Source organism: Pogonomyrmex barbatus, unplaced genomic scaffold, assembly GCF_055798465.1.
Source record: "Pogonomyrmex barbatus isolate J1 unplaced genomic scaffold, ASM5579846v1 scaffold1, whole genome shotgun sequence".
NCBI classification, from domain to species: Eukaryota; Metazoa; Arthropoda; class Insecta; order Hymenoptera; family Formicidae; genus Pogonomyrmex; species Pogonomyrmex barbatus.
Window position 1 is genome coordinate 26030667 of NW_028297098.1, and position 23612 is coordinate 26054278.

A 23612-nucleotide genomic window follows, 5' to 3' on the forward strand; every position below is an offset into this window, starting at 1 on the left:
AGAATTTAAAAATAAACTTTCAAAGATTTTAATACAAAATAATGTATTTTAAATAAAAGTAAATTAATAATTTATAATTATCAATTTATATTCCGCAAGACAAAACATTTACTGAATCTCACGTCATATTAAATTTTGCTTTAACTTATGTAAAGCCAAGTTAATTATTAATTATATAGATGGATAGATTAAACGTGATTAGGATCAAATCACGGCACACTTGTTATATAATTTGTTATGTTAATGTTTGCTGAACATTTACTTACATTTACAATATACATTATTAAAAAATTTCTGAACTTCAAAATACATATATACTACATATATATATATATATATTTCTTTCATGCACGATTTAAATATTTAATCTTGGTATTAAAATATGGGAAAAGGAAAGATAGGTAATAAATAAAAAATACATAATATGTTTATATTCTTATTTCATATAAATATAAACTATGACTCTCTTTTCATTCCAACCCTCACGACACATGCCCAAACGTCATAGACACCAGCACGACGCGGTTTCCAGGCCGCTAGGACTCACGGGTCCAAACAACAAACGCCAGCCCGGCGCACTGGACTTCGTAAAGCCAGGACACCTGACAAACCTTCTCTGCAAGGGCACGTTTCCTCCGAAAGGCGAGAGTACATGCCTACTCTCAGACTACTTTAAGCCTCCGTTAGGCAGCTTGTAGTATAGACGCAATAGAGATTTCCCGAAGGTCTCGTACGCCTAGAATGTGGGCTCAGGATAGATCGGAGGACCGTGACCTCCAGTTAATCCCTGCCCCAACTGGGTTGTTGATCTAATGTGCTCAGTCTAGGATAGTCCTAGACACAATGCCCAATCAATTTAGACAATGGCGATCGGGCCTCGAAGATTACTACTTTTTAAACCATAGTAATCCAATCCAACAGAGAGTCATAGTTATATTTATATTTTATATTTTCATATTATATTATATTATATTTCATATTATATTTTCATTTTATATTTTATATTTCTTTATTTAATATGAGAAATATATATTATAAAAATATTTAAAATAAAAATTTAAATTTATTTTTAAAGAATACTAATTGAATTTTTTTACGCGATTTTATGCCATTTCAATTGTTAACAATTTATCTCAAAAATTTAATAAATTTAATAAATTCTATATATTAATTCTATAGATGAATAAATTCTATATATTTTCAAAAAATACTTAATTAATTAAACTTTATTATTTTAAAAATATCTATTACTTTATATGATACATAAGTATTTAATTTCTTAAAACAATTAAATTATTTAACTTACTTTACTTATATTTTCTTAGCAAGATTATTTGATAATTTTTTAGCAATTAATACATCCCGCAAATGAAATATGAAAAATATAAAGTAACGAAATCGATACAAAGAACTCTATGTTTGTACAAGTGCATCACAATAAATTAATAAAGAGTGTTATACCAAGATTAAATATACAATCCTAAACTGTTTAAATCTATCCATTTTAGGGCAACAAATCTATGAAAATATACTCAACTGCAATACTTTAATAATAAATGCATAAAAATTGTCTAATATAAATTTCACAGATTTGTTACCCCAGTATAAAAAATTTATTACTCACCGACTCGATGCGCAACAGCGGAGTTAATCTGCAACGTAGCTACGATGATTCTGTAACACACAAACAGATGCAAATTATAACAGCGCTCTAAATAATAGATATTTAAAAAATTTTTATGTCGAATCTACGTGTTTTTCAATTAGATATTTATTAAAATAATTAATAATTAATAAATAATTTTCAAAAAAGATCTTTATAGAAATAAATTCATGTTAAACATTGAATTATTTTTCTTTCTCAAACTGTAAATTTTAAATTATTGAAATTCAATGATCTAAGTAAATAAGAAAAGAAATAATTTCATCTTGACAAAAAATGTATACTCACCGCAAGGTTGCTCCGCCGGTGCCTGATGCCTCTCCTAGGCTTCCTCCTCCTCTCAAGATGTCGGGTCGGATGTCCTCGCAGCACAGGACACTCGCGAAAAACACTCGCGAATTATAATCGCGCGCGGACTAATTTTTGCTGCCCGTGAAAATACCAAGTTCCGTCGGTTCAGTCAGCACCCGAGTCGGTGAGCTTTTCGGGACACACGGTAACTCCTCAAGCAAAGGCTAGGACCGAAGCGGAAGAAGACAAATCGACTGACTTGAATCCGACGTCTCTTGTTTCTTAGAAATCACGTCTAAAATTGACTCAACCATCGCATAGCCAACGGTTCAGGTCGAATCACCAGGGCGGATACCATACACGTGATATCAAAAGTCATCCGGGCTATCGAGAAGGCTGGTAGATGTGACGAGAGAGAAGGTACCCATCGCCGATGCCTAACAATCTAGACAATCGGACAACTGGGATCCAGCCCTCTCGACATACGCAATAACCGTCCGAACTAAGCTCTCGATCGAGTCAGATTAAACGCGATTTGTTTAGGAAAGAGAAGAATAAGGTATTAAGGAAGGAAAAATAAAGGTGGCGATTAAATAATCGTACGCGCCACATAGGAGCCTTTTCACGACTCGTGGCAATGCTGTGTCGAAAATGAGAAATAGTCCGAGCGCTCCAGACTAATACGCGCTTATATAATCGCGTAAATCAGTGCGTGAAACGCACGCGCCACATAGGAGCCCTTTCACGACTCGTGGCAATGCTGTGTCGAAAAAAAGAAATCAAGAGAAGCGACGACAAAACAAGTCAGCCGATTGAAATCTTGCCGATTGGGACCGAACCACTTGTCGAAGACAGAGCGTGTTCTCAATCAGCCGTTTAATGCAATTTGCAACTGTGCGAAACACAACACATCAAGCGGTAGCGAGTGCGTGTAACATTCACAGCCGGCATCACCGGTGCCGCGGCGCACGTGGCGTGAAGACGTAGCCGACTACGTCTCAATGAGATCCCGCGCTCCCTGCACCCCTTGACGGTGCGACTCCCGGCATGAACTATGGTATTTTTCAAACGAGCCCTCGTAGGACGAGGAAAAGTCTCTTAGTCCGATTACTGTACGGCACTCCCGAAGCAAACACGCGACGAACTGGCTACAGTTCGTTCATTCGCAATTAAATCGGCGGCGGAATGTCGGTTCAAAACCGACGATTAATGCGTGAAACGCATTAATCACTTTGCCACATAAGAGCCATTTCACGACTCGTGGCTATACTGTGTTAATACATTATTAGTAACAGTAATATTATCTAACGTTAATATTAATGTTATTAATAACGGTGCAATGGGTACTGTTAGCTTCTTCGTCTTTGGGGTATATGTATACCCAAGTAGCACAAGTTAATCGGCAAACTATTCTGCCGACTAATAGCGCTGCTTAAGTAACCCCTCAGAATACTGAGCCCCTCTGCCACGTCAAGGCCGTACCCTTTAGAGGGGTGAATGTTTGATAAAAAGTCGTGAATTTCAAAGAAATAAATCAATTGAAATATGTATATATTTCATTAAAGAGTAATTATTTCGATATGTAAATCGATAAATCGTCAATCACGTCGATTAATAAGCATTATATCGTATTAGCTATAAGATAAAGCAACGTTTGATATCATTCGGTATTAAAGAAATACAAAGAAATTCGGAGCAGCGGTTCGGAGGCTACCCGCCCGTACGACGCCGGTGAATGAATGATAGCACGTGGCGCGCTCATAAACACAATGACATACCGCGGCGCGGCGCGTAAACACAACTCAAGGCCACAACAATAGTCCGGTTGCAACGAACATTCAACAATTACGAACAGAATTTATTTTCCACGTTACATCTTTCGATAGTGGAACTTTAAATAATATAATTGTTACATTTTAAATAACTTTTAAATAGTCTATATCGTACATTTGCTGTTTTATTTAGGATGCGTCCGTTTTGGACGCTCATGCACTGTAAGAATTATTCTATCATTCTATCTTTGGCGTCTAATGAATAATAAAGATATAATGGTGCTTATAGAGCGTAAGCATCGAAAGCAAACGCACCCTTATAGACTCATTACTATTTATTTAGCGTTACAATTAATTTTATTTAGATAGATAAATGTATCTTACTGTATTTTATCTGTTACGATAAATTATCTCTATACTTATTACAAAATACATACGTATTAAATGCAAATTATATTTATATTTTAATGGCACGGACGCAAGCAAATGAAGGAAAACTTTCCATGTTAGCGTCAAATAATATAACTTATTTGAAAAGATGTTTAAAGGAATCATTAAGATTATATCCTAGTATTCCTTATGTAATGCGAATCTTATCGGAAGATGTGAAGATGAACAGTTACGTGAGTAATTAGTTAACTAAATATTTCAGACATAGAACAGCAATAGAAAAATGTTTTATAGAAATATATAATATAAATGTTGATATAAACATTGATTTTATTTTAATTTTTGATAATTAAATCAAACCGTTAATAGCACCATTGGAATACAATTTTTATTTGGAATCTGTAGATTATTTAAAGGATCTTCGTTTCATGGATTTTATAAATCACGTTGCACATCCTATCCAAATACGATGTGTTCCAATCAATCATACATTATTAACTTCATTCATATAATTTAAATACAAAGAAATTGAACTTGTTTATAAATTTCTCATATGAAATCATTCATTGGGATTATTATATTTTTTTAAATAATATATATTTATTTTTTTATTTGTAAGGTTCTAACCTCTTAACTTTTAATAATATTCGTACATACTTAATAATTCTAATTATACATCGTATCTTATATATGATTGTAATGTATATGAAAATATATATACTTTGATAAAATTTTATTATTATTTTATTTGTCTAATCATATTTTATAAAAATAATATTTTTAATATATCGTTTTTCTATCATATAAAGTAAAACTGTTTCGGTAATTTCAACACGATACGAATATTTGCAGAAAAATAATGTACAATGATGTCTTTGTACAATGATGTGCTTATAATTATATTACACAAATGTGATTGCTTTTTGATAATACAAACGTGATTTTCAGATATTAATAAATATATTATTCGGAAACATAAATATTATCGCTATCTCATGAACAAAAAAGCCTTATTCTATTTTCCATTTATTTTATATTATTAATAAATTAGAAAGAATTTTGTTTAGAAAAAAATTATACAAAGAGCATGCTTGCGTTTATTATGCTTGTTACGACAGCATAATAAAAAATTTGTCATTGCAGAATACAAATTTTATGATATTTTAAGAAAAATGTATAATCTTTCTATAAATATAACGTAACCATTATAAATTTTTTAACAATTAAATACTGCATATTTTGTAATAATCATACTAATTTATTTATAATTTTTGCAGATGAAAAAGAGAGAGAGAGAAGAGAGAGAGAGAGAGAGAGAGAGAGAGAGAGAGAGAGAGAGAGAGAAAGAGAGAACTAAATCCTGATAGGTTTCTTAAATCGTTGGCATGCAATTTGTGGAATTGAGTATTTATTGAATCCGCTCGCTAGTGATCTTTCTCTTTTCGCGCTCGAGCGATTGAGATCGCGAGTGGGATGTCCTTCATTGCTGCAGCAATTAATGAGGAAACGTCTATTATAATCGGGGGATTCAGCGACACGCGTGTTGTACGTATGCACGTACATACGGGCGCTGCCCTTCCTGCCTCCTTCGGGCGTACCTAACCTAAAACTCAGTGGACGCGACGCGCAACAGAAGCTGCGAATATGGGTGAGTCTGTCATATATTAATCCGACGAAAATTCTCATAAAACTTTTTCGTTCATGCGTCATAAATCAACATGATCTTCTGCATCGCGTGATTTTCCTTTCGACGATCGTCGAACAAAGAGCGTGTGAAAGCGTCATAACGGTTCCATACGGTTGTAAACAGAGGTATCTCTGAGATTTGACATAATCGATAACCGATTGCGTGAACATTCAACTAATTTTGGTACAACGTACATTACAATTAGACTCTTCGGCGTGAACGAATATCGAGCGAGCCCGTTATGCCTCATTAAGAGACGAACGGCATCGTGGATGTCAATAATAATAAACGCCACGCGCTAATTAGTTTCGTCGAAGACGCCCTGACACGACGCTAACGGCACTGCCGAGTTTGTGAATGAACGCACGTCAGAATTGCACGCGTTTGCACGTTACGCGTTATCTGACCAGTCTGCAGATAAGCGATTAGTCATCGTCGTTGATTGCGATTTAGTCATTGTCCGAACGCCTACACGGATCGCTACGCGGTTCTTCAATTATTTTTATTGTCGAATTGGCTGTTGTTACTTCTATAATTATATTAGAATGGCGAAATTACGCGAGTCGCGTCTGGCCAGAGAGAGTCTGCCGCTGCGTGGCAACTTTGCGAGTAACGTTAGTCTAGATAGATTCTCCGAGCGTAGTTTGCACGGCTTACACTCGAGGGAACGAGATTGTAGTAAGTGTCTGATATCTGCTTCCAACTGTAGATTAATTTTAATCTCGGCTTAATTTACTCTTTCTTAAATAAAAAAAAAAAGATAAAAATTAAACCCAGATTAAACTTAATCTACATTAGTAAAAATAGAAAAGTGCTGTTGAAACGTGATGATAAACGGTTAGAAATCACAATCATATTTACCACACAAATGCAAACGTAGCAAAAAGTTGAACCTGCTTCTAGTTACAACTTTACCTCAACAATGACCTGTGTATCATGTCAAATTATTTTTTGACATTACATGTGTGATATGGTTGTTATATCTAAATTTCAACATATAAAATTCTGATTATAATTAACATTGAAATTAAATAGGAAACAGTAGCTTTTCGTAACAAAATAAAAAAAAAATTTATGTTTTTCAGGGAATATGTGTAACGAGTGCATGGCCAGAGTGCCGTATGCAACTCTCATAGCAACCATTATGTGTTGCTTGGGAGTTGGAATTTTCTGTGGAACCATGTACAGAGGTGCGACATTGTGTGCTCTGATGATGGACCAGGTAAATCGCATGACAATTTGCTTTTGCTTTTTTTTGAATGATTTGTAAATTATGTAAATTTTAAATTATGAAATCTATTCAGGTGTTTCATCTGCATCTCGGATGGTTGGAAGCAGTGCAATTGGTGTTTGCGTCAATTGGGGCTTGTATGGCAGCTTTAGGATTCATGATTTTGTGTGTCGGTTGTCTCGCGACTGGTGCTACAAGGCACAAAGTCTACCGTGCGTGGAGATCTAGAGTGGGTGGACGTATCTCTTGTGCTGTCGTAAGTTTTTAAAATATTAATTGAAATATTTAAGATTTTAAATAAAATATTAAAATGTCATAGTGAAAAACATCTTTGTGGTAGAAACTATTTTAATTAACTTAATATAAATATTTTTATTTTTTCAGTTTATGACTATTATCTACATCTTGCAAATTGCTTGGCTTTTGATATTCGCATTCTTGGTTATCACTACGCTAATATTCACCATATTCTGGGGCTTATGCAGCAATCCACGTGTCCAATCTCTTGACGAGTGCATTGATTTTACTCAATTCAGTAAGTCTTGATACATACCAATCGAAATATAGAAAGATATATATATATATATATATATATATATATATATATATATATATATAAATTATAACATTATGTTTAAATTTTATATATATTTTCGATTTCCTAAAAATGCCTACTTTATATTTTACTTTGTTATAGTTTTGTTGAATGTTTTATTATCTTGAAATCGAATTAAAAAATAAGCAAATTTACATTATTTCAGGCTTTATGTTTCCTAACAATACACGCGTGCAAGATATGCAAGTATGTGGACCCCAGGAGGTCAAACTTTTCTGCAAGGACTTCGTGGAGAAGGCCGAGGTGATGTTCATCCTGGCGACTGCGGCGGCCATGCTTGTAATTCTGAGCCTAATACATTACCTGATGTGTCTGTCTGCCAACTACGCACACATACGAGATCACGAAAAATTCCAAGAACTACAGGAACTACAGTATTTACAAGACGCGGTTGATCCGGACTCCTCTCAACCGGGAATGGGTACCCTCGGCTCTCATCGCGGTAAAGATAGGTTCTAGGACACGGCCCGCGAGATCTTCATTATGGACTCTTTTTAAGCCTATCGTCTATTTGAGACAGTAGGTCATTTACGCCCGATTGGAAATCTCTTCCGGGTATCACTTCCTCTTCTCTATGTACCTAAATTCGATATTCTGCTCATCGCGCGGTGTGTCTGTCACCGTCATGGTAGTTTATTGATTCGAGGATCTTGCGGGAACCAACTCTATGCCGTCCATTTTATCTGCGACTATAATCGTATATAAGCATCTATCCGTTTTACGTACAAAAGATGCCCATAGAAGTACGTACGTATCGGTTTATCATATATAAGAGATTATTATAATGCATCTTTAGCGTGGATAGCTCGATCTAAATGAAAACGATTACGAACTTTCAGTTTAAAGCAATAAGCTCATGATATCATTCCATAAACTCATAGAAAAGGTATTTTACTTGAAATCTATTCTGTGCATCTTCGAAATGCACGAAATTCCAGCGTAAAGATTTTTTTTTACTCGGAAATAAAAAAAAGTCTCTACGTCGGTATAACGCACACGTACCCTGTATCGTGCGCGTAATAGTATTATATGAGTGTTCACGATTTTAGATCATTTGCCGGTCTAATCTTTCGGTATTAGGGCTAATTCTTAGACTCTATGTGTATCACATACTATATCTTCAGTACTGAGATTTTTTTACGAAAGAGATTTCTTTTATATGAATATATACGTTTATATAATACTATATTTTCGTTACGTTGAGTATTTTAACATGCTGGGAAAATTATAAAATAGAAAATAGAAATATAGAAAATAGAAGACAACTGTATTTGCGATACCAATAAAGTATTAAAACAAGGACTGCATATGTCGCAGCAGTTAAAACATGATTATTAATTGAATTTTCGTTAAATATTTTGCCAGCATGCTTTTAGGAAACATTCGTGTCGTTTGTGCAATTTTTAGAAAAAAACTCATCTTTCACATTCAATTTTTTATAAAAATTAAATGTTACAAAAAAAAAGAAACTTGTGCATATGGAAGAATATATGTATATACATAAATTCTCTATTATTTGTATGTATAACATATCGACTTGTTGTGAAAAGAATATATTTTTTCGAATAGTAAAAGATTCTGCTATCAAATATTAGAAAAAGGAACAAAAGTCGAATTCTTCTATGCACGTTACTTGTGCCAAAGTAAAGAAAAGAATTTGGCTCTAAGCAAAAGATCTATGACTTTTGTCACATGTTAATGTTGTATAACTAAAAATATGTGTACAATTGTGAGTTCGACTCGTCACGTATTATTAGTTGCTCAAATGATTTTCATGTGATTACCGGGGAAAAACCTTGCGCGTCCCGCAATTTATTTAAATTTGATATACGATTTTTTAATCTACGATAATTCAGATTACACTTTATTATATATATATATATATATATATATACCTCTTTGATAAGTAAAAGATATAACATATCAAATAATAGTCCGAAATATATGCAGCTACAAAAGGTTGTATAGACAAGGATAAAACGGCATGCAGTATCTTTTTTGTTTTTTCCTTTAAAGAAAATTGATTTTTTTGTTACGATGTAAAAGCCGCGTGCCGCGTTCTCGTTTTGAAAATAATTGCTATGTATATTCTATTATATTAACGAATAAAAAAATATTTCTCGCTTATCAAGTATGGCTCTATATATTTCAAAGTTTTCGTGTTAATTACTTTGGTATGTAGTTTTCATTTCATATAATTTACATTAACGTAATATTCACTGGTAGACAAAGTATGTACAGTTAATATTATATTTTGTACATTTCTTCGTTCGTCGAGCAATGCTCAGTCCTCGTCGAACTGGAGATCCAGCTCCAGATCGAGGGCACTGACTTCTTGAAGAGTATTGATGAACGTATATCGCGAAAAGATCATGTACAATTTTCGAAACCAGACATATTGAGACTTGTGTGCGGCCATAGCACTCTGCAAGGGAAAAATAATATTAGAAGTTTTCGCGTCGGAAAAGAATGACTAATTATTTTTCCGTAACAAGAGAGCAGCATATCCCGATTTACTTTGATCGTTCGCTTCTGTTCATACGTCACCAGATACCAATACGAGGCTGAGAGTAGACTGATGGGCAAATCTAAGAGTTGAATGTACTTCCTGATTATATTAACGGACTCTAACACATACAGTTTGCAATCTGGAACATGGTTGGGCTCATTACTCGCAAGTCTGCTGTATTTGTATCAATTAAGCGAGAGATACTGACAAGGAGGTACTTTTTTTTCTATACACAACGCGGCGATCGCAAAATACAAGGAGATATGATTCTTATGCCGGCTCACTCCGTATTTGTCGAACGTCACGACAGCATTGATTTTATACATTTCTACGTATTGGAGAATGCTCTCCGCGACAGTGTCTGTTGGCCACTGCACATCTTGATCGTCTGGCAATTCGCTGCTCCTGCACATTTGTTTGTCCGACTATTATACAAGATATAGTTACATCTATTTTATGATATCTTCATCACATATTTAACACGAAATGAAATTGAATAAGTGCAAACAAATTATTAAATATTTTAAGGTTTAAATCAATAAGTAAAACATGAAGGTCAATGATTACCGTTATTGTGCAATGTAAATTTTCTTATAAATTCAATACATTTTTTCAACTTTGTAAACTATACGCCAATCTTGAAACATAGTCTCAAGTCAAAGCTGAAATTGCAGTATCACAATTATTAAAATAATAATCAATTTTTCTGGTGCTAATAAGCGCCTTAAAAATCTGTAAAGAATTCGTTACGAAATGAAATGAATTTCCATTCTATGAAAATTATCACACATTTAGCATTAAATATGCAGTCAGAATAAAGTATTAGAATAAAATTTATAAATAATTATTAAAACATGTGAGAATGGCATTGTGGATGGCGTTTCCTAAGACACACTCACATGATGATCGTCACGTTAGCCTCTGGGATTCCCAACACCCTTGTGCACGCCCACAGCTCGTCTGTCCTCCTTCGATCTCCACCTGCAAGCACACTAGTAAACATCAATAGACAGCGTTTGCGACATCTAGCCTGGTTATTCCGGATCGTCGTTCGCGATTCTGGATGACAGAAGCCCGCCAGTGGATATGTACCCATAGATAAGCAGAGCAGGTAGATCTCGCTAGCCTTGGTGCGCGCTAGCCAGTAGACCAGCGGTCCGAAGAACATCACCTCGTCGTCAGGATGAGCGGTGACCAGGAGGAGTCTGCTGGGTGGTCCCGGTAGCTGCCAGGCGGCATGGCCCACCCGTTTGAGAATCGCATAGAAGAAGACGCAGACGCAGAGGTATGCCAGCAGGGCGATGAGTAGCTGCCACGAGATCTCGCGAATGTAGAAACACCACCAGGACACTGCCTCGTTAATCTGCAGGCTGAGGTACAGTCGCGCGTATTCCAGATCGGTCATCATCCTGGAGGTTTCTCGCGTGCACGGCGACGCGCGACCGACTATCGCGGGCCCGCCATTGTCGCCGATAACGCGCGAGTTATCGCCCGCGAGCGAGACCGCGCGTTCTCGTCACCGCAGACCAACCGAGTTTGAGGTTATGTCGCGTCTGGCTCGGACGGACGATGGGACGATCTGAGCAGTCGCCGTTTTAGATACTCCGCGACTAAAGAGTAAGGAGAACCTGAGGAAAACGAAGAGAAGGAAAAACGGTGAGAACAAGACAGTGGAAAATGTAGAAGATGTAGAATCTATATGAGAGCTTTCAAATTAGATAAATATATATTATCAAATATATATTTTTGTTAATAATGTGAATTAATTTTACAAACTGCCATTTTAAGAAAATGTTTTTTAAATAATTGTTTTTTAAAAGCTAGATTATTGGAGAATCTTGGAGATTAATTAATCTTGATATTAATTAAATAATTAATTCGTTTCGTAATTCGAGTGTTAACAAAATGTTAAACGTTAGAGTCAAATTAAGAATAAACACAATGATAAGATATTAATAAAGACTATCAATTCTTTGGGCAAATTTTTGTGATTATCAAGGCAATTTCGGAGGTAATTGAAGAGTATTGATATTATCGACTATTACCTGTAAATTTTTTATTGTGATGTAAAATTTGAATAGGGTAAATTAATGATTTTTTGTTATAAATACTTATATAAATACTTAATAAATAAATATATATTTATGATACTGGGATATCGCATATCAAAATTATAAATTTTTTTCATACATATCATAGATATCAAACACTGATAACTATACAAAATGCAGTTTTTAATAAAACATTAAATATTATCAAATTAAATATATATACGTTTAAAAAACATTAGATTTAATATAATAAATATTAAAATTAATATTAAGAAACTAATTGTTTAAATTCTAATCATGTAAACTTTTGTAAGTAACTTTGTAAGTAACTTTTGTAACTATGCAACTCTTGTGATTTACAATTTTATTATCTTATCGGTAATAAGATAAATTTCAAAAAATCCAAATAGATCGATAGATATATCGAATTGCCAATAGGAATTTATCGATCTCTCTAAATTCTGTCTGCCTTCATGTATGTTTAGTATATGATTTGTTTTGGAACAATGTTTATGAACTTCGTACATAAATTTGATAATCGTTAATTTTAAGTCTCTAAATATCTGAGAATAGAAGAAATACATTTTTTTAAAAATATTTTAGCGGCCGATATTTATGTCTGAGACAAGAATCTTTTCGACATTGAACGCGAAGGGTTAATTGTCTGCCACAGGTTATGTCATCGCGCGGGAGATAGTCAGAAAATTGGAAATTCTGGGATAATGAACAATCGAAAAGAAGTCGACTTGTATCGGGACACATATGTAAGATATTTAGGTAATGGCGAGAAATTTATTAAGCTATGTTATTGAAATTTTCTGTCATGTTTTTCCATTTTATGCTTCATAATTCTGTACGCTGGGGTGAATCATTGAAAGTATTATTTTTTAACTTTCTTTTATTTTTATTTTTGTATTTTATTTTTAATTAATTTTTATCAATTTTTTTCAATTAATTATTGAAGCTCAAAACAATTAATAAAAATAATACGGTATTTCAAAAACGTTCTTTTTATATTCTCTAACAAAATATAATTTCCTACTTTTAGGTTATGCGAATGAAGTGGGAGAGGCATTCAGAAGTCTTGTACCAAAGTCCATTGTATGGTTCAGTTATGCATTATCAAGTGGATACGTTCTTGCGGATACGGTGCATAAGGGTGCAAAAGTCTATCAAGTATAATAAGAATTTTAAATGAATTTTAATGAAATAGAAATTTTTGATTTTTAGCAGTTTAGTAATTTTGATATTGTTACAGACAGATACTACGTCACAGAAAACCAAAAATGTCCTACTGTCCACGTCAGATACTTTGATCTGGCAGGCCTTTGCATCAGTAATAATACCTGGTTTTACCATAAATAGAATTTGCGCGGCAGTTCAGTTTGCACAAAGAAAAAGTACAAGAGCAGCTTGGAAGAAGCCTTGGATCCCTACGCTTATTGGCTTGGCATCCATTCCTTTCATAATACATCCTATAGATCATGCTGTGGAAGGCGCGATGGATGTTACATACAGAAAACGGACTGGATACCATCCAAAGGGGCCTCTATATGGTGTAAAACATGACTAGCAAAACGTAATTAATTAAAAGTATAGTATATAATACCTGAGAGAGGTCGTGTTTAAACAAACTATATTATATATTGTAATTGAAGAATTGATTCCATTTAAGATACAAGATATTATATATTGAAGAATATTTCTCATATTTTTTATAATCTATTATTTAAAGATTTAATGATGCTTGAAAGTTTTCTTAAAATCATCTCCAAATGTCAAAATTTTTTATACAATATACAAGATAAGAATCGTAACTATGAAATAAGCAATAAGAGAATACCTAAGAAAAATCAAATAAATTTAAACTCCTTTTCTATCACATCATTTAAGAGAAAAGTAAGACGATCTGAATTTACACGACCTCTTCCTGGTTTAGTAAAGTATTACTGCCTAAGATAGTACAATACAATGCGCTTAGAAGATCTTATTGCTAATCGTAAAAATGTTAAATATTTTTGTTATAATGTACATATTATACAGCTAACGTATAGTTATATTATACAGCTGTATGTGCATTAAGATTTTTAGCTGGCTTTTACGCCGCGATTGTTAAACTATTGAATAAAGTTATTGATTTAACATTCCCTAGATCATCTCGTAATCTCGTCATCTGATTGCATACGATCGTCTTTGCCATAATGCATCGCTATCGATTTAATGTTTTCTACAATATATCGTTTTTATTTTTCCTTTATTACATTAAATATTACATAATAATTCAGTTCTCGCTAATAATAAATTAAAAGAAATTTATCATTGCGATAGACAAGGAATTTAGATAGTTTCGCGATGTAGGAATGATTTCGTAAGTTATACACGGAGAAAGGTTCTATGTGGCTTCCATGGCGGATAATAACAACGCAATATAGGGTAACACCCGTTTCATGAAAATGCATTGCGCAAAAAATGATACCACATCGTGGCGGCACAATAATTATACGCAAGCAGCGTCGATTACGAGATTATTATCTACTTGTACCAGATAATTTTCCTTGCTATCGTGACTATATCTGAAATCCGCGCTTATGATAAACGCGATTGTAACCGATATACATTTTTTAACGGCGATTCGAGCGAGTTCTGCATTAAGACATCAATGAGACCGACTAAGTGTTTCCTTAAAGTGTAATTCTCGATCATAGATAACGCCATGAATTTTCCGCAAAGAATAAATGATGCAAGGTGCATTGACATGAACCCATTTCATGAAATTAAATTTTAAACGCGCACGGAATTGATTTTTATCCTTTAGATTTGTTCTATCTTCTTGTATCTGCAATATTCTAATAATGTTTTGAAAATAGAAAATATTTTTCTATTTCATTTTTTCTATTTCATTTTAGAGCGGATATAAGATAAATTTTCAAATGCATATATATATATATATATATATATATATAATATATATATATATATATATATATATATATATATATAATTCTCGTTTCACACAATTCTTTCAAATCTTTATTTTTATTCTGATAGAAGGATCAACGTCGATTATTTTTTATGTTGTCATTTCGCGATTATATAAATTAGAAATTCTTATTAATTAAAACTGTTGGTGCATTTTTTGTAAATTTTATATGTAACACTACTGTAATAACGCGTTATTTTTGTAACATTATTGTTATGCCATACTCAAATATGTAACAAATTAATGTACTTGTTTTTTATTCTGCGGGTAATAAGCAATGGGCAAATTATGATCAAATTAACGAATTACTTAAAACTTAAAATATATTAAATAAATAATTAAAATATTAAAATATTAAACAATTAAATACTATATTAAATATCGCGATGAATAATGATATATATATATAATATATATATATATATATATATATATATATATATATGATTTTATGATATTTTATGATAATGACATAATATATGATTTTGTTTTCCATTTTCAGCTCTTTATTTTTCAATTCTTATTCCGATTCAATGCAATAATATACTTTTTAAACAATATTTTTTTAATACATATTTAAAATGAATATAACAAAAGTACAAACGACTGATAGATCATAAGATCATTTTAAAACTATTAAATATATAATTAATACAAGATTAAGATTAGAATAATAAAAGAAAAAAAACGATAATATATTTTCAGAAGATTCATTGTTAACGAAGTTAATGAATCGCAAGATAAAAACATTTTATTTTTCTTACGATCAACATTATTCCTTTTGTGAAAATAAAAATAAGGATTTTAAATAAATTTTGCAAAATTGTGTGAAATAAATAATTATTTCTATTATCGCTATTGGGTTAAATCAAGTATTAAATTTTTTAAAGCGAAGACGATCAAGAGACGATCAATCGTATTCTTAAAGTTCTCGATATACGCTAATAAACTTCGTGATTTAAACCGCGAATGAATGAATAATTCCCGATACTTATAACTAATTAAATCACAATTACATGTAAAATAATGTACATGCTCGCGTCGTTTTTACTTAAAGATTTCCCTTCATAATCATCATGAAGATAAGCGGTACGATTAATTCCAGTAATGAATAAGATAAGTTATAAGTTATAATAAAATAAGTTATAAGCACTCACCTCTCACAATCACTCCATCATTGCTGAGTCCAATGATGCCGCCTTCCTGAGAACTTCTCCCTCGTCTCTCCATGTCACTCTTTAATGAAGCTTGCAAAACACTAACACGGACAGACTACACGTGATTAGAATTATGATCGACACTCCCGATGTTAATAAAAAATACAATATGATATCTCATCACAATATTAGAATAAGGAGAAATACAAACTCGTCAACGAACATCCCCGATGTGCTCATGAAATTCAATAATAACGATCGAATCGTGTTACAATTCTCGAGAGAATAGAATCTTTAATCGTAAGGCCTCGCGCATAATGGAGGGAATACTAGAAACAGAAATAAATATTAAATTTTGAAGATAAAAGTTCGGAATGAAGACTAATCGTAAGAAAATAATCGCGTGCTCGTCGCTACTAACCAACTCTGACCGCGGCTCGAAGAGCAATGATCCGTCCGTAGGTCGTGCGACTGTTCAAACCGATTCGTTATTGTTGTTTGTTGGTAGATGATTTTTCTCGGAATTAAAGACCGTCGTATACACAACGCTCAAGGTTTGTTTTCGTGCGCGTTTTCGGTGACGCAGCCCTTGGAGTGGGGTGGGCAACAGCCAGCGGCGGCGGTGGGGTGATGCGTGGCGCATTAGTTTTTGGACTATCGGACCGGTAGCGCGCAGGAGGACGTAAACAGTAAGATTTTAACAATGAGTATGATTTTAACGAATTTATCACTCTTTACCAAGAATTTTAAAATGATAATCTTAAGCGTGGTGTACAATGAGCAGTAGCAGTAGTGAATCGTAAGAAATTGATCAATCACAGTCGAGTGTGAGCCGAATTATCAACTGTGATTGATCAGTTTCTTACGACTTACGACTCATCCACTATAGCTACCATTGTAGACCACGCTTTACGTTTTTGATAATTCTCAACTCGATTAACAGATTCGCTTACTGCTAGGATGTGTTTCGTTTCTTCCACGATACACTTAATGTATCGTTAATTAACATACAGTGAATAACAAGGAAATAAATGATGAAGCAAGAAACGGAATATCCCAATTTTACTGCTTACGTTTTTCTGTGTATTAATTTTTAGGACTCAGACACAATGAAAGGAACTAGGAACGAGGAATTAACAAAATAGAAAATTAAGGATAGAGGATTGAATTTCGACACGCTTCAACATACAATAAATATACCTTGTTTTTTTATTGATTTAAAATCATTTTTTTATTCCTAGATGGAGAGAATAGTTTTCACATCTACAAATCTAAAACTTCGGTCAGATATACATAAATCTGAAAATAATTTTGTTGGACCATCAAAATTATTATATTTAAACATAATGATATTACAAAAATTTTCTAGCAATCTGTCGTATATGATAATTTCGAGAGTTCAATAAAATTATATACTACTGATATTTTAAATGTATATTTGGTCAAATTTTTAGATTTACCAACAAGGGTGTTTCGTGTTTCTTTGCATTTAATTCCTTGTTTTTATTGTGTCCGAGTCATCGTGGTAAACACAAAACGCGAGTCTTCGCTACATTACAATGGAGAATCGTCGGTTCGCTCTCGACGACTCGCATCGAAATTGTTCTCGAAGCCAAATATTATTGCGCATCCATTCACTCGAAATGAGGATGGAAAGGATGAGAAGAATATTTGAACGAGATAAAGATGTTTTTGTTTCATCATGTGCGACATTTTAATCGATTTTACGACATTATAGTTCGGATATATCACTGTGCTTCTGAAACATTTCTCCGATTTCGTATTTTTCTTGTGACTTTTTACATTTTGCTTTCAAAAACGCGGAATAATATGCGAATTACCGGGAGATAAAGATTAACGAGAAGTGTGGAAATATAATTAATATTAATTAATTTATTTATTAATAAAAAACATGTTTCGAAATTGCGCATTTTAGATTACGATATCGATAATACATATAGTTTCGACTTATTTTCTGATTTATCTTGATTTTCTAGATATCGGATTGATTCACATCGCGTCGCGACAGCAGAGAGAGGTTATCTTAAAGTGTAACAAACATCGCATGTAAAATGCGACCAACTCTGAATCGAGTGACATCGTAGTGCGTTGATATAATATCGCAATAGTACAGTTCAACAGAAAAGGCAGCTTTGCAACTGTTATAAGATTTTTTAATACGATTGATTATTGCCCTTTGTTCCTTACTGGATCCAAATATATAAATCATATTAAAAAATTTTACAACAGTTGCAAAGCTACTTTTTCTAAACGTAGTCGTTCTTTGATGAGTGCCGATCGTCATTTTCGCGAGTGTCAGTGCTTCACATCATGACCACCATGAAGCAACGACAACGAAAGGATGAAAGAAAAGGAGGATCTCAAGGGGATATCGAGCAACGATGGATAAAATCGAGCGACCATGAAAAGTAAGTAGTTTATAACTTTTATTCATTACTCATTAATGAAATCGATCGTTCCATTTATCTCTGGTAGTTACGTCGAAGGAAAGTCTATGAATAAAAGCGACAGGAGTACGAACGTGAGATTCATTACGGGAACGTTAATTATAAGTGATCGTTGATTCATTCATACGGCTTAAATAGCGTGAGTTTATCAGGGCATATCGGAGAAAAGAACTCTAAGAATATGATTACGTGTTGAACGTTTTGATTGTTTTTTTTTTGTATTGATCGTTTTATTTATATGATTTATAGTTCTCGATGATCAAAGTGGTAGTCGAAATAATTATGTAATATATTTTGCATAATCCTCATTACGGAATTCTTAAAATTTCTGTCATTTCCGATAAAAAGATTGATATCGATTTTTTTCGTAAGAAAATAAAATATTAAAATTAAAATTAGTAATTTCGCAACTAATTAGAAACTGCAATTTTCTTCAATTTTTATGTTTTCATAATATTCTTGAAATATTAATTTTTTTCAGTCGAATTTAAACTAAAGTATTAAATTTATATATATATATATATATATATATATATATATATATATATAAATTATTTCAAATTGAAAAATTCTATTCAACAAATTATTGTTAAAAGGACTTCCAAATTACTTTTAAAATATTTATCATATTTGTAATATCAAGCAAATGCTAAATTTTAGATTGTTAAATTCATTCAAAAAATTTATTTTAAGACATTCTTCAAAGTTAAATTTATTTTAAAAAATACAATTTTAGTTCGTATCACGTATACAATTAATTCTCCATCATCTCTTCAACACGTATATATATATATATACGTTTTTAATTTTAAATCGATATTCTTAAAACTTTTCTCCAAATATTCCGGATTCTCCGAATATATTTTTCCGTATTTAAATGCGAAGATATGAAATGCGTCGCGCCCAAGAATTATTAACAGCACGATTCTTAAGCGCGTGTGGTCGAGTCATTTGCGCGGCTCCTAACGACACGTCGCGCGTTCGATAATTAATAATTAACCTGCCCCATCGCGTCTCTCCGCCCTTCTTCGTCCCCCTTTCTTTCGCGCCCTCTTCCCTCATGCGCGGCGCGGAATTACGCGCGGCCGGACGCTTGAAGAATTTCAATGGCTATCGACGATAACGCACACATCGAGTGCCGACTCGTAATCGTATAATTCTAACTATGCGATTACGGGCGCCGCGCGACCGTAAATGAGGCGGCCAGCTCCATCCAGTAAAGTTTTAGCCGCGCTAATAACGCTGCCCTTACTATAAATACCCTCCGGGCGCGCAATTGCAATGAAGTCGTTCGTTCGTTCGTTCGTTCGTCCGTTCGCTCGTTCGTTCGTACGCCCGCGAATACGGCGTGGCCGTAAATATCGTCTCGAATGGACAGAAGCCCGTGATAATCCCCGCAATAAATAGTCAGTTACTGCCGCGTCTTAGAGGTAGCCACGGCTGTGCTCCGGATGCTCGAAAACGCGCGTCTCAATAGTTTCCCTTCCTTTTTCTCTCTCGAGTATCGATTGCTCTTCTTCTCTACTCTTCTATTTGATTGGGTTAATTATCGTTTATTGACGATGTCCATTTACTGGCGGATAAATTAGATGAAAGTATTACCCCTACAACAGACATTGCAAGATTTGCAATAAAAATGCTTCGTTGCAAGATCGCGATAGTTTAATAGTTAATAATGACATGGTAAGAAGTCTGCTTATACAAAAAGAATGATTTTTTTGCTGAAGTATCTAAAAATTTGACTAGGTACAGATTTGAAAATAATCTTGGGCCAACTAGATAGTTATAATAGGACGCTTAAGTATGATGATAATACAAATTTTTGATATTTTAGCCATCAATTTTTTGTTCTACATAATTATTATTTTAATGGTCTAATATAAAATTATTTTCCAATAAACGATCAAATTTTAGGCACTTCACAAAATTGTTCTGTTTATAGAATTGTATATAGAATTCTGTTTACACATTTTATAATTAATAATATAATATAAAAATTATTAATAATTATTAATTTTAATAATTTTATATTTTATCGTATCTAATAAAATTATTGTCAAAGCCATATCCGGCCAAGTTTTTAAATACTTCACAAAATTATTTTGTTTATATACAGAAATATTTTACATAATTATTTTATATTTTATTGGCCTAATAAAATTATTTTCAAATCCATATCTGGCCAAATTTTTACTCCGCAAATTTGTTTCATCTATATGCAGAAATATTCTATATAATTATTTTATATTTTATTGGGTTAATAAAATTATTTTCATCAGATCTATGTCCGGTCAAATTTTTTACTTTAACAAAATTGTTCCGTCTATGTACAAAAAGATTATACGATTTAACAGCAATGTTGCGGCGAAACAAACTCGTTGCAAACTTGCGGTCGCATAATGTAATATTTTTTAATCGTTTCTTTTTCGAGACGTTATTACTACACCTGTTCTACTGAGTCCCCACGAATCAGGAAGTAGTTATAATCCAATGCCGCCTTCAGGTTAGAGTTTTTTAATTACGATCTCCATGCGCGCAACCACCCGCTGTCACCGCGAAATTAAATCGGTTGATATTAAGACGACGGATATTAAGTTTGGAATTCCGTCAGGTTTTATTCGGGATGCGGCACACGTTCATTCACACGAACGCATTCGTATCATTCTTAGCCCTGATCGACGTTGCCGTTAGCTTCCGGTCCGACAAAAAAACTGACAATGTGACGATGTTTTGGTTCTGCCGTTACGAATTGACACCTCTAACCGATGGGCAATTTTTCATGGGAGCCCGTAATAATCCCGCATTAACTTTTCGGTAGTTCTCGACCCTCGTAATAAACTGTTGACCGAGCGCAACAATATAATTTATATAGAAGCCACTTCTTTTTACGGCTAATTATGGCGAATTACGGTCGTACGATAGAAGATCCATTAAGCCGCCGTTGGTTCTGATTAGAAGGAGAAGAAATACGCGGGAGAAAGGAAAACGATGTGCCGATTTATCTCCGATTCGCGTGAGATATCCTTTGTGATGCCGCTTTTTATATCGGGTGTCTCGCCACATCTGTATAAACTATATTTTGTATGTTAAGTTCTGTCAGATTTTTCTTAATTTTCATAAATAATATATAATAATTTTATATATAATTTTATAAAATTTTATATAATTTTGTTTTTTATCAATAGAAATAATAAATAAATACATTAAAAAATAAAAATTCTCTCTAATAAATGAATAAAAATTGTACAGACGGAAGTTAAATTTCTTTATTTCACAACGAACTAATTTTAATTTATTTAACAAACTATAAAATTTTAAATTTGACCGATATTTGGAGATAGTTGAGACAATTATGTTTAGTCATACTTTGTCAATCCACGAATTGTCCCTCGAAAAGAGATTGTCGCAGCAGCCAGCAGCAGCAGCAGTATTCGGCCACTCGGTTAATGGCACGTGGAGTCCTTTAATCGATAGAAAGGAGCGCGTGTCAGTTAGGTACTCTCGCATCCTACGATAACGCGTTGTATTTTGTGAACATACATAATAAAAGGCATATGCATAATAAAAGAAAATAAGATCTGATTGTACCAACATGACTTAAACATGTATCTGTCTTTTTTTTTTTTTTTTTTTTTTTTAATAAATAACAGATATATATTTTAGTTCTCGCTTAAATATGTCTATCTTTATTTATTTAGAAAGAAAAACAGGTACATGTTTAAGTCGCGCTTAAAACCAAAATTACGTTAGTGCTAAGTAAAGTTAGAGGAAGATAGAAAAATGTACAGTATGTACGATAGAAAATAAAGAAGAAAAGGAGTTAAGGAAGATAGAAGTTGAAAATAGAACAAAATGGAGGAAGCATAGAAAAGATGAAGAGAGAACCGAGAGATATGCGAGATGATGTGGAAAGAAGAGAAAACCGGGCAAGAGAAGAGCAGATGGGTAAAAGAAGATTGTGAGAGAAGAAGAAATGATGGGATAGGCATGGAAGGTAGGAAAAAAGAAAAGGAAGATAGCGGATGACGATGAAGGAAGTGAGAGTAAGGCGGTATATGAAAGAACAAGTACGATCGACAAGAGGCAGAGGAGGACAAAGAAGCGAAGTGGGAAGTGAGGAAGAAAGGATGACGGATTGATAAAAGGAAAAAGTAGATGTGAAGCACACAAGAGGAACATGGAAGGAAGGGAAAAGAGACGAAAGAAATTAACGGGATTGATGCAGAAAACAGACGGATGAGAATATCGATGATAACAGTATCATGTCGAGTCATCAGCAACGAGCCAATGAAGAGACACGAAGAGGCATGCTCGCCGCGTTTACAAGTGAAGAGAAAGACAGAAAAATATTTGAAAAGCGATACAGATAGAGCAGGATAGATACAGCAAACGGAGGAGAGGAGAATCACCGGCGACGATAAAGGAAAGAGGAGAAGGGAATTAGTCGTACGCGTTCATACGCGAAGGAGGCGATATCGGAAAGCCGATGGAGGAAGAAGACAATGAACGGCACCTAGATAAAAAGAAAAAACAGAGATAACGTAGATGCAGAAGAGCAGATAGAAAACGGCAAGGTGGAAGCGGCGTGGCGTGGCGTGGCGTCGTGGCGAGCAGGGAACGAGGAAGGAAGAAGAGGGGGTGGAAGAACACACTTCGCGGGCGCGAAAGGTAAAGATTCCCTGAAACCTGTGGCATTTCGCGAGGCAGTCTACCCTCTCGTCTCCCGCGACGCCGCGGGATCGATAGCGTGTCAGACGAAGAGAAGCAGGCGGCTACGACGGTGGCGGTGGCGTCGAC

General features: G+C 33.8%; 4 protein-coding genes and 1 long non-coding RNA gene across 19 annotated transcripts in view; 3 read left to right on the forward strand and 2 right to left on the reverse strand.

The window, feature by feature from the left end:
• Window positions 1–5502: 5502 nt before the first annotated feature.
• Window positions 5503–9777, forward strand: M6 (neuronal membrane glycoprotein M6). Of its 2 annotated transcripts, none has more exons than XM_011647151.3 (5): window positions 5503–5764; window positions 6889–7025; window positions 7108–7290; window positions 7419–7569; window positions 7796–9777. In XM_011647151.3, the coding sequence occupies exons 1-5, from the start codon at window positions 5761–5763 to the stop codon at window positions 8107–8109; spliced, it is 789 nt and encodes a 262-aa protein (XP_011645453.2). In that variant the 5' UTR covers window positions 5503–5760; the 3' UTR covers window positions 8110–9777. The 2 variants fall into 2 exon arrangements, with proteins under 2 accessions (XP_011645453.2, XP_011645444.2); XM_011647142.3 differs by lacking the exon at window positions 5503–5764 and adding an exon at window positions 5979–6481.
• On the reverse strand, window positions 9775–16777 carry PIG-L (phosphatidylinositol glycan anchor biosynthesis class L). Of its 4 annotated transcripts, XM_011647099.3 has the most exons (6): window positions 16348–16766; window positions 11252–11787; window positions 11059–11140; window positions 10368–10564; window positions 10168–10298; window positions 9775–10075 (listed from the first exon to the last, which is right to left on the reverse strand). In XM_011647099.3, the coding sequence occupies exons 2-6, from the start codon at window positions 11565–11567 to the stop codon at window positions 9935–9937; spliced, it is 867 nt and encodes a 288-aa protein (XP_011645401.2). In that variant the 5' UTR covers window positions 11568–11787; window positions 16348–16766; the 3' UTR covers window positions 9775–9934. The 4 variants fall into 4 exon arrangements, with proteins under 4 accessions (XP_011645401.2, XP_088941655.1, XP_088941618.1 ...); XM_089085529.1 differs by having other exon boundaries at window positions 9775–10298; window positions 16348–16772; XM_089085492.1 differs by having other exon boundaries at window positions 11059–11787; window positions 16348–16771.
• LOC105432339 (mitochondrial fission process protein 1) lies at window positions 11675–14361 on the forward strand. 3 transcript variants are annotated; one of them, XM_011647114.2, is made up of 4 exons: window positions 11675–11815; window positions 12814–12987; window positions 13259–13386; window positions 13469–14361. In XM_011647114.2, exons 2-4 carry the CDS (start codon window positions 12933–12935, stop codon window positions 13781–13783), a joined length of 498 nt encoding a protein of 165 aa, XP_011645416.1. In that variant the 5' UTR covers window positions 11675–11815; window positions 12814–12932; the 3' UTR covers window positions 13784–14361. The 3 variants fall into 3 exon arrangements, with proteins under 3 accessions (XP_011645416.1, XP_011645432.1, XP_011645424.1); XM_011647130.2 differs by having other exon boundaries at window positions 11677–11815; window positions 12884–12987; XM_011647122.2 differs by lacking the exon at window positions 11675–11815 and adding an exon at window positions 12681–12731.
• A 199-nt stretch (window positions 16778–16976) lies between the features above and the next one.
• The window catches only part of Lim1 (LIM homeobox 1), a 44094-nt gene continuing 37458 nt past the window's right edge, over window positions 16977–23612 (forward strand). For 6 of the 9 annotated variants that reach the window (XM_011647055.3, XM_089085183.1, XM_089085150.1 and 3 more), the window contains exons 1-2: window positions 16977–17036; window positions 18345–18776. In XM_011647055.3, coding sequence (XP_011645357.1) covers window positions 18770–18776 — 7 coding nt within the window. In that variant the 5' untranslated portion in view covers window positions 16977–17036; window positions 18345–18769. Of the gene's footprint in view, window positions 17055–18344; window positions 18777–23612 lie in introns of all 9 variants that reach the window. The other 3 variants (XM_089084618.1, XM_089085090.1, XM_089084199.1) reach the window with 3 other exon arrangements.
• LOC105432296 (uncharacterized) lies at window positions 19427–23612 on the reverse strand. The gene is made up of 3 exons (XR_016137905.1): window positions 23502–23612; window positions 22182–22276; window positions 19427–21887 (listed from the first exon to the last, which is right to left on the reverse strand). It is a non-coding gene; the product is annotated as an uncharacterized LOC105432296 (long non-coding RNA).

Excerpts from the sequence above, each read along its gene's own strand:
- M6 (XM_011647142.3), top strand. The coding sequence starts at position 6,349 with ATGGCGAAATTACGCGAGTCGCGTCTGGCCAGAGAGAGTCTGCCGCTG. Across the intron at positions 7,026-7,107 it reads GTGCTCTGATGATGGACCAG|GTGTTTCATCTGCATCTCGG; the intron begins GTAAATCGCATG and ends AAATCTATTCAG. Across the intron at positions 7,570-7,795 it reads CATTGATTTTACTCAATTCA|GCTTTATGTTTCCTAACAAT; the intron begins GTAAGTCTTGAT and ends ACATTATTTCAG.
- PIG-L (XM_089085453.1), bottom strand. The coding sequence starts at position 11,567 with ATGATGACCGATCTGGAATACGCGCGACTGTACCTCAGCCTGCAGATT. Across the intron at positions 10,565-11,058 it reads GCTAACGTGACGATCATCAT|GAGCAGCGAATTGCCAGACG; the intron begins GTGAGTGTGTCT and ends ACAAATGTGCAG. Across the intron at positions 10,299-10,367 it reads AGAAAAAAAAGTACCTCCTT|ATTGCAAACTGTATGTGTTA; the intron begins GTCAGTATCTCT and ends ACCATGTTCCAG.
- LOC105432339 (XM_011647114.2), top strand. The coding sequence starts at position 12,933 with ATGAACAATCGAAAAGAAGTCGACTTGTATCGGGACACATATGTAAGA. Across the intron at positions 12,988-13,258 it reads CACATATGTAAGATATTTAG|GTTATGCGAATGAAGTGGGA; the intron begins GTAATGGCGAGA and ends TCCTACTTTTAG. Across the intron at positions 13,387-13,468 it reads AGGGTGCAAAAGTCTATCAA|ACAGATACTACGTCACAGAA; the intron begins GTATAATAAGAA and ends ATATTGTTACAG.